Genomic DNA, 13,141 nt, shown 5'->3' with positions numbered 1-13,141 from the left:
AGCAGAGCCCAATGCCAATGAACATCTTTTTTTTTTTTTTTAAAGGCAATGGGGGTCAAGTGACTTGCCCAGGGTCACACAGCTGGGAAGCGTCTGAGGCCAGATTTGGACCCAGGTCCTCCCATCTCTAGGCCTGACTCTCAATCTATTGAGCTACCCAGCTGACCCCTGAACATCTTTACTATGGTGGTGGCAGGAGAAATGTGAAATATTTTAAAAGCATGAGGTAAAGGTATAGAGTAACTAAGGCCTCTCAAGAAATCAAATATACACATTTGCCTCTTAGCAATTATGGTTTAAAATTTTGAAATTAGAATTATCATTCTATATGTTGAACATATGTAGTAAAAGATAAAATATCTAAATAAAGGCTTAAAAACTAAAAAATAATACTTTACTGAAATAAAAATCTTAGACAATATTGAGACAGAATCAGCATATAATTATACTTTTAATATTTAAAAACAAGAGAGTAGTTTATTTTAAGCCTGTATACATTGTAACTTTAAAAACTAGGGAAGAAGAAAAGAACAATTTTCTTTAAATCTATGCCACAATATTTTCTTAGGCTCATTTTTTAGATATAGTCTACATTTTCTTTGTGAATTAAAACACAGCATTTGAGAAAGCTTTAAATTTAAAATTATAATAGCAAAGTGAAAATTTTAATTAATAGATTAATAATTCAAAAGCTAGAATGTAGTATTCTCTCTAATTTTATAAAAGGGGAAATTAAGCCCAGAGTCAGGAAATGATTTCTCCAAGGTCATGCAGCTAATAAGTAGTAGTTGTGAAAAAAGCAACAAACTATTATCATTATATTACTTGTTGAACTCATTTTTAATTCAATAGTTTTCTTTTTATGAGCAGTTCCACTGGGTTTTACATGAGTCATTGATCAAGACCTATTTCCATATTATTAATATTTGCATTAGGGTGATAGTTTAGAGTCTACATCCCCAATCATATCCCCATCGAACCATGAGATCAAGCAATTGCTTTTCTTTTGTGTTTCTACTCCGACAGTTATTTCTTTAGATGTGGATAGCGTTCTTTCTCATAAATCCCTCAGAATTGTCCTGGATTATTGCATTGCTGCTAGGAGAGAAGTCCATTACATTCTTAATTCAACAGGTTTTTTTTTAATCTTTCTCTCTGCAATCCTTCACACTGATATCAGAAAAATATATTTTCTACACATCCATCTTGTTATGATATTGCTGTGCTAAGAAATCTTTAAGACATCCCTACTACTTACTAAAATTAATATGATGATCTACATTTTAAAGATTAGGAAGCTACATCTCAAAGAATTTAGAAGACTTACCCTGCTGGTAGGTAACAGAGTTCATCATCTCTTGATTTAAAGTTCAACCCACAAAACTCTAGATATTTTAGGATTTATTTTATAGGGAAATTACTGTATGTTGGTAGAAAGGGACTATATGAGTCAGAGAATCTTTATATACATGGATCTAATGATTACTGGTTGTGTGATCCTAGGTAATGTTCTTTATGTCTGTTTTCTCACCTTTAAAAGGCAAATAATGGACAAGATGATTTCTGTAATCTCTTTTTAATCTCTTGGTTGCATAATCTAAAAGAGATTGTTTCCTAAATCTGACTTATTTTGCTATTATTACATTTTTATTCATAGCATCTCCTCCACCCAGAATGTCCACCTTTTCTGACTATCTAAATCTTAACCACTCATCTAGGCTCAGATTAAGGCTCATCTGCTCCATGAATTCTCTGGCCATTTCCCCATGGAGTGTTCTCTTTTTTTGAACTTCTATAGTACCTACTGTCTAAACAGCTAATTTACATAAGCTAACATTGTGCTGTGGAGGTCAAAGAAAAAAACAGCTAATGGAATCTGAGGTTGTATTAATAGAATGTAAAACCTTCAGATCAAAGTCTGTGTAAGGTCAGATCTCATCTATAGAGGGGTTATATCAAAGCATTTATATGCCCGAGGCAAGGTGGGAACATTGCAGTCCCAGTGGGTTACTGTCCACTGAAAGCTTTGAATATTCAATATAGCACAAACAACATGATATATTACAAAAATATCCATATACAATGCATAGAAATTTTTATTATATCAAAAAATGAGTTCCCAGTTGCACTCCTCACTCCTGAATCTATAAGTTTGTCTATCTTAAGTCCCATCCTAAGTCTTGGTGCTGATGTGGAAGATTGTGTTTCATTGTAGGTACCCATATTTTAAGACAAAATATTAATGGTTTTTAAAGAGAAAAATACCGGGTGTATGGGAGGGATGGGTGAAAGGTCTGAAGACCAGGTAATTTAAAGAACTCCTAAAACGTGGAATATTTGACCAGGGGAAAGAAAGAATTGGCAATTTTCAAATAATACTTTCTTAAAATTTCTCATTTTCAGTTCTTCCAAAAATCTTATAAACCAGGCAAAGGAGACATCCTCTTCATTTTATAGATGGTAATACTGAAGGTCAAGTAAAATCAATGAGCATTTATTAAGTGTGCCAGGCACTCTGCTAAGCTCTGAAGATCAGGGAGTTTTTAGTGACTCGTCTATGTTTATTCAGCTGTCAAGTGTCAGTGCTTGCAGTAGAATCCAAATCTTCTAATTCCTTGTCCAGTGCTATTTCCACCATATAATACTCTGTCTCATATTTCAAGGCAACAGAAAAATTAGGATCATATCAGTATGAGAATCATAAAGTCCTGTTTAGTTTCTGATTTCTCCCATGTGCTGTGCCGAGAGGCAAATAGCTGTATCTTTGGTTTGTTAATGGAACTGCTGCCCTTCTCTCTTCTGCCTGCCCTCCATGCTATATAACACAAACATTATCGTCAGTGGAAAGCATAGCCCTTCATAGGACTTAGGAAAGGATGTTAGTAATCAACTCACCCAATCCTTAATTTATGGAAGAGAAAACCAAGAACAATGTAGGGGAAGGGACATGCCCAGGATCACACAAAGATTTGAATTGAGGTCCTATGATTCCAAATCTACTGCTCTCTGTAATATTCTACATTTCCTCATCATATTGACCCTAGCTTTCTTTCTTATCGATTGGCTGGTCAATTCTTCCCCCAATTCTCCTGGGTTTACATGCTATAAGCAGAATCCTGCTGCAGCCAAATTATCCTCTGACCAGTATCTCAGCTTTCCTCTCTGGTACTGGCTCTACAAATAATGTCTGTGGGAGTTTATCCTGCTTTTATATCAGATTGGATCATGCCTGACCCCTAATGAAATATATTTTTTCTTCACTGGAGTTTCTCTGTGAAGAGTTAGAGAACAAAAGGCAGTGCCAAAGCAAATCATGACGATGTCATTAAAAACTCACATTTCTATAGTATTGTAATGGTTAATAGACTTTTTTTCCCTCAGAAAAACCTTTGGAAATAGGCAGTATGACTGTTATTATCCCCATTTTACAGACATACTGCCTATTTCCAATGGTTTTTCAAAAGTCTCAAAAGATTATAATTTGTCCATAATTATATGGTAAGTGTTAAAACCATCATTCAAATTCAGTTTCTAGATTCTAAAAACAGTACACTACATCATCTGTCAATATATCTGAAAAGAGAGGGTTTGTGATGACAATTTTCTTTGTCCTGATAATCTTTATGCTGACCAATCTCAGTTTACACACAAGCTGTGGAAGTCTGAGGCCATACTGGTCCCAAAATGGGGAATGACACATTATTATAGAAGAACTGTCATATGAAAGAGGGATTATTGTTTGTTTGACCCTAAGAGGAAAAAATGGCCAATATATGAATATTACATATACCATCCACTATATTTTAGCTCAATATAATTCCCAACAATTAATACCATCTTAAAATGACCATATTGGGATGTAGTAAGACTTACATCATATAAATGTTTAGGAAGAGTCTGGATGACCATCAGTCAGGAATTTTATAGAAAAAATTCCTGATTTTTTCAGGATTAAATGAACATGAAGTTTCTTTACAACCTGAACATTTTGTGACTCTCTCTCTCTCTCTCTCTCTCTCTCTCTCTCTCTCTCTCTCTCTCTCTCTCTCTCTCTCTCTCTCTCTCTTCTACAACATTTTAAAGAACCCTGAAACTGGTAATAAAGAAGTAAGTTTGAGGGATTTTGATGTGCTGAATTTGAGTTTTTTAATGACAGCTTATTTCCTTATGTCTGCTAGGCAACACTACTCTATACAAGACCACAGGACTTAAAGACAAGGATGCCCAGTCTTTTCATTGGTAACCATGTGTTGGTACCAAATAAAAGAGAAATTAATTTCCCAAGGGAGAAGAAGCCATCAATCAATTTCTTTGAACTTGCAACTACCCCTGTGTGTCCAAATATCTCCAACACTATTGAAACCTTCTAAATCATATTAATTTTAAGGTGACTGATAAATATACACTATGAATCTCTCCTTTGGGTGGTGATAGGGAANTATATATATATGTTCTTATAATGCTCATAACAATAATATATACAATTTATATAGTACTTTAAGGTTTGCAAAGTGCTTTATATATCTTCTATCATTTAACAATCCTGTGTCAGGTATTGTGATTATCCCCATTTTACAGATGGGAAAATAGAAGCAAGTTTGTAATTTTCTCTGATCATATAAATAAGTATCTAAGTCTAGATTCAAATTTTGATCTTCTTGACAGCAACACTATCTCCTATGCCTAGGTATTATATTTCTTTTTATTATAGCCCTTAGTACTAATACAGAAATGTAGGCCCTCAAAAATATTTACTGATTGAACTCTAATGGGAGTGATGCTGCTTCTTTAAAGATATTTTTGATAAGTGCATACTATAAAATTGTATTCCTGGGATATTTTGCTTTTTCCTATAGTTCATTAAACTTCTGTTTCTGTATTTCTAAGGATACAAGTTTAATTCATTTTGCTTTTCAGTTTTTTAGTGTCTCTTAAAAGTTAAAAGTTGTACGACTGAGAGCATAAAAAAGCATCATCTACCATTCTTTTAATAGTGAGACTAATCTTATCATACATTATTTGAGGTTCACAACAACCTAGTAAAACAAATATAGTTTTTATTGTGCCCATTTTACAGAAAAAAATGGAAGCATAGAAAAGTAAGATGAGATGTGACTCCACAGTTACATAAGTGGCAGTATTTGCATCCTCAATTTACAGAAATCAGTAGTTTGATTATTGTGGTAGTACTAGTTTCTAGGTAGTACTATTGTCTAGGAAGAATGAAAGTGAAAAAGGACCCTTTTGCCTCCAGGTTCAGCACTTTTTCTATTACTCTTGTCATTTAAAGAGCTTAGATTTGGAATTGAGGACTTTAGTTCAATTCCCAGCTATATTACTTAGGATCTGGATAATCTTGGGCAAATCACTTAATCTCTCTGACTCATACTTTGCTCATCGTTTAAATGAAGTGTTGGGCTAAATGACCTTTGAAGATATATCTAGTTCTAAATCAATAGTCTTATGATCCTTTTACTAATGCAATATTTAAAAATATACATTAAAATATGTCTATTACTTTACATTTTAATTAAATAATAATCCAACAAGATTTATTTGAGATTTTGATGGGTTTAATTTTTATAATTTTGATTTCACTTAATACTTCCTAATTTTATTTTGTTAGAAACACATATTCAATATAAGAAGATTAAGTTATTCATACATTTAGGTAGCAAATATTTCTTGAGATTCTACTATGAACAAGGTCTTATTTTGAGTGATGTAAAGTACACAAAAATGAAAAATAAACATGATCCCTGCCCTCCTAAGCTCACTTAACTTATGTTCTAATTAGATGGATGAAATTTCAAATCTTAGACAGTCCTGGAATTTTAACTCTTATCTTATAGGCACCTTTGTTAACAAAAAATATTTTATAATTGAAAGTTGTTTTTAATCCCCAAGTAATCACACACATGCAAACCATATAGAAAGCACTAAAACTCATTATACGCAAAAGTAGAATCTTGAAGATGTACTTACACATATAATACTGTTCTAGTGTCACCTACTTTCCCAGCATCTCCTACTGTTAGTGTGTCATAGCCTCTTTCTAGTTCAAATTCTTCAAAGGCAAGCTTGATGACCTGATAGAAAGACCAAAACAAAACAAAACAGAACTTGTTAGTTGAAACTTATTTTTATTTTTAAAATGTTTATTTGATTTCCATATTAAACCATATAAACATTTTCATTCATTCGTGTATGTTCATTTCAAATACTTGCCTGTTACATATTTGTAAATAGTTATCATTTATGTGGCATTGTAAAGTTTGCAAAATCCTTTACACATGTTACCTCATTACATCTTTACAATAACTATGAGGTTTCATACATGTATTATTCTTAACATCATTATGTACATATACATATTATAAATATACATATTATTTTCTAGACATTATGCAAATTAATTTCTCATTTACCGTAAAACAGGTATTCCTTATTAGCCTAGTTTGGGGACAGATTACTAGTAGTCTATGAGCTTGGATGAGAAAAAAAAATATATATATAGATGTATATATCTATGGATGTATATATGTATGTACACACATAAACATATATGTAAATGCTTTTATATACACATATAATAGTATAGTGTGTACATTATATATATATATTATATACACTCATATACAAACACACATATATACACTATTGTCACTGACCTCTATCTGGGATTTTCTTTAAAATTAAAAAAAACTTCTGATAAGTGATTCATATGCTTCACTAGAGTCCCAAAGAGATCCAAAATATGCATAGAGCTTAAGAATCTCTAACCTAGATGAGCTTAATTTACAGAATTTTATACAATTCTCAACTGCCATTATTTCTTTTAAAAATATTTCTCATTTACTCAGATACAATTCAGAACTTCATATTTTCTACATTAAGTTCTTTCCATGTATCTTATATTAAAAGGCATATTTTAAAATATAATTAACACGAGGACAATATTTATGTCTTGACAATAACAAAATAATGAGTAAAATGTGAAAAAAAATCCATGTTCACAAAAACAGGATTTATTTTTTTACTAAATTGACTGGTTATATTGGTTATTTTGGGGTCAGGTATAACATTAAGTAAAATGGAAATGTTACTGACCTTAGGTTGGATGTTTTTGAGGGTGAGTATTATAAATACAAGAACAGATTGTAAGAGTTATATAACAAGTAATTTATTGTTCAACCTGCAAGTATAGCTTTATTTGAACTGATAGATACATTTCTGAGTCTAGAAGGGACTTCCTGACATCTGTTTGGTAGACAGCCTGTTTCCTCAAAAAAGAACACTTTGACATGACAATTGATATCTATCACATCTAGGGTAAAGAGTGTTCTGTCAGTTGGTGTGAGAAAGTTAAATGAAGATATAAACTAGTATATGTAATAGAACATGCCCCTTGAGATCACAAAATATAAACTGTCTACCCACTTCACTGACTTTGAAAGTACACTTGACTATTGGTGTTTCAGATCTAATTCAAGACATTTATCCTCATTTTCAAGGATTGTTAAGGGCTTAGGTAACTTAAGAAAAGATTCTTCCTTTCCCTTTGCAATGCTTTAAACTTTCAATCATCTTTTAAAAAAGGAAATTAGCAAAATCTCTATTGCCACATTATTAAATAATGGCAAGTCTCTGTTAGAGAGAAGTAATCTTGTGAAATACATATATTTATTCTTATTTAACAGTATTCAAAAGAAAATGAAAATTAAACTTTCTCATAAGAAATAATAGCTGTATCACCATACTTCTTCTGAAGAAATTGGCTTTTAATTAATAAAATTCATACCCACAACGGAATCTTTTAACTAGCAGTTATTAAGTTACTACTATGAAAGTAATATGCAAGGCAAGAGAGATACAAAATCAAAAATGATTTTTTTAAATTAAGGACCTTACTTCATTAAAGGGAAAGGAAAGAAACAGTATTCACACAAAATAAATAAAAAACATATACAAGAAGAAAAAGGAATAATTTTCTGGATAAAAGGCAATAACAAGAAGAACAAGAGAAGTCACGTGTAATTGGGTTGAAAGATTTATAAAGTGCTTACTATTTGCCTGATCCTACACTGAGTTTGATATATAAATTCACACAAACAACTTCATACCCACCCATAGAGAGTTTACATTCTAATGGATAAAGACAACAAAAAGGATAGTTAGAAATGTTCTTGATTCTCATTTTTGAAGACCAGTGACATCATGATGAGTGATGACTTGATCTATCTCATAAATTAGATTTAAGCAAGGCAGAACTGCACAAAACTGTCAGCCTCACTTTCTCTTCCAGAGACAAAGAAGTCCAGTCAAGACAAAAGTCAGGATCACTGATGATTGCCTAGGTTGCAGTAAATAACCTTGATGCCTTCGAAGTCTTAACAAGATCTAAGCACTCAATAATACTAATAACTCCAGTTTTCTTCATAGCCACTGGAACAAATTGTTCTCATCTACCCACTCTAACAAGGGGAATCATCCTCCTAACTCACTGGCGGGTTTTAAGCCTATCAGCTACCCTCAAACTGGTTTAGCCTATCTAATTTTTTTTTATTTTAGACAATTTTACTTTATGTATACACACACACACACACACACACACACATCTATGCTACAGCTTCATGGAGTCACAAGTGAGAATCGGACAACAAGTGAACACCAAAAGTGAGTGAGCAATGATGAAAACGGCTCTCTCCAGAGGTGTCAATCATTTTTGAATGCCATATACAATCCATACACATGTCAGACTCATTCAGGACATGATGAGATGAATAATCACCTATAAAAAACTAGCATCATTCCAGAAGCAGGATCCAAGTTTCTAGTGAGAAGGCGAGGAGGATGAAATGTCCGTGGTACATGTTATGGAAATGGCCAAGAAGAAATAATGATGTAGGCAGATTTGTGCTTGAGTAATATCAATTTGAGTATCACGTTGGGATAAATTAAGAAATTACTGCAATAATCAAGGCAAGGGGTGATGAAGTCTTAAGGCAGGATGGATTTAGGTATTGTGGATAAAGCATGACCTTGGACCTAGGAAGATATAGGATAAAATCTCACCTCGGAGTATGAGATTATATTAGCTGTGCGATTGGGAAAGTGAATTAAGATCTCCATGCTTTAGACAACTATTTAAGTATATATAGCATGGAAAAGATAAGGACTTTTCTTGGTAAAGTTAGTTGTCTCATCTGTGAGCCCCTTATGCCAATTAAATAACAGATCTAGCCTTCATCAACGTTTAATTTTTAATTTTATAATTTATATGTTGTGCTTTGTCCCTTTGGTTTCATGAGGTCATGTAATATTGTAAATGTATCTTTATATGTGAACTTTAAAAATAAAAGAATAATTCTACAGAATTGTCTGACCATTTGACTTATACCTGATTTATGATTCATGAAGTAGCAAACATCTGCTCTTCAAAATAAATATGGAATACATTAATCTTGTTATTTAAAAATCTAACTAAAAATAGTGTTGAAGCCATCATATTCTATTAAAATAAAAAAATTCAGTACAAATTGCAATGTTTTGTATGAATATATTATTTTAGCAATTTGATTTGAAACAGGTGCATAGTATTATAGATATTCTAGACTTTCCAGGATAAATATTGAATATTAAAACAGCACCTGATGATAGTGTTATTTTGAATGTCCTTGGTCATGAGCCATATGACATCACTTAAGTGCTTGGAGTAAATTTGCAAACCAATAAATTAATTAATTAAAAAGCTAAGTTTTGACCCTTAATACATAAAACCATTATTATTATATCCCAGCATTGGTGCATGGCTTCAATGTGTTCTCAGAATGTCTAATTTGAGTGAGACAACAAAAATCCATTCCTCCTGACAGTTATGAAAAAAAACGATTTGTAATAATCCAGAGGAGGGGTTCCTCTTCCTTTAGGAGGTTCAAATATTTATTAGAGAAATAGTTTAAATGAATTTTCTTTCAATTATTTCTTTGATAGGTATGATGAAACATAAAATTTTCAAGTCTAAGTTATTACTGCTAAGAGAGAGAGAGAGAGAGAGAGAGAGAGAAGGGGGGGGGGAATATAATCCTGTTAGGTGATTAATTAACATCAATTGACCAAACAATAAGAAATTCCAAAGAGAATCATAAAGGTTTCCATTAATAAGCAGTTGGTTCACAGTGTTATACATAAATACATATATATCATATATGTTTATTTTAATTTATGTGCAAATGTATAGCTACACATATATATTTAGAAAGAAAATAAACTCATGTTGAAATAATATCTTAAACATAAAGGAATCTAACAAATGTTCATTAAGTACTACAATTCAAGAAAGCACTGTGCCAAGTACTATGAATACAATGTTTAAAACTGGTTATACCTTAAGAGGTTTATTTTATAATTAGGAGAGAGGAGAAGTTTTTTGGGGAGCAGGATATATACACAAATAAGTATAATGCAACATATATGGTGAAGACAAAATGAATATGCAGACAAGTCTTCTAGTAAAATTTGAAGGGGAAAAATCCTTTTAGTTGTTAGGAACATCTGCTCAGAGAAAGCAACTGAGAAATGGCATTTTTGGCAAGACCACAGACTGATCCAAATATATTTGGAAACAATATTGGCAATATTTGATAAAAGTCACAAAATTCATCATTTTGTTCATCAATCTATTCAAATGCTAATGCTTCTTCTTTCCCTCCCAAAATAATCTATAGAAAGGTCTAGCTATAGAAAAACATTCATAGCTACTTTGTAATAGAAAAAATCAGGACACTGAATGAATAAATTATGGTATATTCATAAAGAAGAAGATGCACTACCCATGTCAAAAGATCATAAGATAACTGGTGGACAGCTATTATACTTAATTACACCATTTCTTCTAAGTACATTAGCTGAGCTTCATATGGTGAACTTATAAAAGGACATAAGAAAAGTCATAAAAGGTGGTCAGCCATCAATGATTTGCATTCTACATCAATGGAAGAGACATCTGTATCAATGAGATCACAGATCCATTTGAGTGATTTAATGGAATATTATGGTGCTACTAAAATAATTATACAATGCATGAAAAAAATAGTAGAAGGTATCCATGAATAAAACAAAGACAAAGGTTGTAGAATTTCAGATGGACTCTGAATAAAATACACACACACACACACACACACACACAAAACAAGGAAACATATCTTTGTCAACTGTTAATTCATTTGGTTCTACTTTTAAATATTCAAGTGTATCTAGGTATTTATTCACCATTTAATTTATTTTTCAATTATTTGTCTTTGTTGATGATTATTATTTATAATAAAAAGATTAAAAATTTAAAAATATATTGAGACTTTTTTTGTGGCTGAATATCATTGAACAAAAAATAAAGTGCCAGTATGGGAATGATTACATGAGTTCTTTTTTTTAAAAAATTAAGTTTATTTATTTATTTATTTAATTTAGAATAGTTTTCCATGGTTACATAAATCATGTTTTTCCCTCCTATCCTCCCATAGCCAATGAGCAATTCAACTGGGTTTTACATGTGTCATTGATCAAGACTTATTTCCATATTATTAATGTTTTGCACTAGAGTTTAGAGTCTACATCCTTGATTATATCCCCATCAAACCATGTGATCAAGCAATTGCTTTTCTTCTGTGTTTCTACTGCCATAGTTCTTCCTCTGGATGAGGATAGCTTTCTTTCTCATAAGTCCCTCAGCATTTTTCTGGATCATTGCACTGCTGCTGGTACAGAAGTCCATTACATTCGATTTTACCACAGTGTATCAGTCTCTGTGTACAATGTTCTCTTGGATTTGCTCCTTTCACTCTGCATCAATTCCTGGAGGTCATTCCAGTTCATATCGAATTCCTCCAGTTCATTATTCCTTTTAGCACAATAGTATTCCATCATCAACAGATACCACAATTTGTTCAGCCATTTCCCAATCGAAGAGCATCCCCTCATTTTTCCAATTTTTTACCACCACAAAGAGCTCAGCTATGAATATTTTTGTACAGGTCTTTTCCCTTATTATCTCTTTGGGGTATAGACCCAGCAGTGATATGGCTGGATCAAAGGGCAGGCATTTTTTAATGTCCTTTGGGTATAGTTCCAAATTGCCTTCCAGAATGGTTGGATTAATTCACAACTCCACCAGCAATGTATTAGTGTCCAAATTTTGCCACATCACCTCCAACATTTATTACGTTCCTTTGCTGTCATATTAGCCAATCTTCTAGGTGTAAGGTGCACAAGTTCTTTAACTTTATGATTAGCAAAGATAAACAAATATAGTGATGATGTCTCATTGTGTAGAGTATAACACTGGTTACATTAGAAAGAGCAAGAGAGGTCCAAGATGAGGAGTATGGAAGCCATTCAGCTAAAATTCTCAAAAGCCAAAGAAATAGAACTGGGGTTCAACCATGGCAGAGAGAGAAATGAAGGAAAGAATAAAATGTATACAAAAATATTAATTATATCAATTATAGGTATCAAAAGGTCACAAATATATAATTTCACTTTTTTTCAAAGTCTCTATGTAACTGAATATGTTGAATACCACAACCACCACCATTGCAACAAAAGTGATTTGATTAAATTAAAGTATGTGACCTTATTTTGATTCTAACACTTTCACAAATAAGAATTTTCACTTTATAAATTTTGTTGTAATAGTTTCTTTATTTGTATAATACAAATTGGAACTAGACATGATCTCTAGGATCCCTTATGATTGTAAATCTCATGACCCTAAATAATTAGTTCATTGCAGTTATGGAATGAATTCCTATATGCCTTCCATAGTAATTCTGTATTACTATTGCTAAAAATGAAATGTCATTATTGGACACAGCTACTTCCTCAAAGTAAGTTTTACTGTGTTGCCATTTGAAAGAAATTACATCATTAACACTGGAACAACATGAATTTGTGAAATGAAGCAGTTCAATAACAAGAAAATAATATGTAAATTACCTCTTTGAGAAATATTTTCTCTCAGCTAACAATCATTTCTTGCTGCCCTCAATTTGTGCTCATACCATCCTCAATTTTCTTTGAAATGTATATATTTTGCTACATGTTATGTCCCTCCATTTTCTCTTGAACATATATTACCTAGTTT

The 13,141-nt window shown here is 32.1% G+C and overlaps 1 protein-coding gene across 1 annotated transcript in view; it reads right to left on the bottom strand.

Annotated features, from left to right (window-relative positions):
- Nucleotides 1-13,141, bottom strand: part of CSMD1 (CUB and Sushi multiple domains 1) — a 2,120,031-nt gene that overhangs the window by 691,368 nt on the left and 1,415,522 nt on the right. Inside the window, exon 12 of the mRNA XM_044659558.1 lies at nucleotides 5,986-6,089. Within this exon, the coding sequence (XP_044515493.1) occupies nucleotides 5,986-6,089 (104 nt within the window). The remainder of the gene's footprint in view (nucleotides 1-5,985; nucleotides 6,090-13,141) is intronic.

Source organism: Gracilinanus agilis, chromosome 2, assembly GCF_016433145.1.
Source record: "Gracilinanus agilis isolate LMUSP501 chromosome 2, AgileGrace, whole genome shotgun sequence".
NCBI classification, from domain to species: Eukaryota; Metazoa; Chordata; class Mammalia; order Didelphimorphia; family Didelphidae; genus Gracilinanus; species Gracilinanus agilis.
Note: the sequence above shows the minus strand (reverse complement) of the source record. Positions and strands in the feature narration are given on the sequence as shown.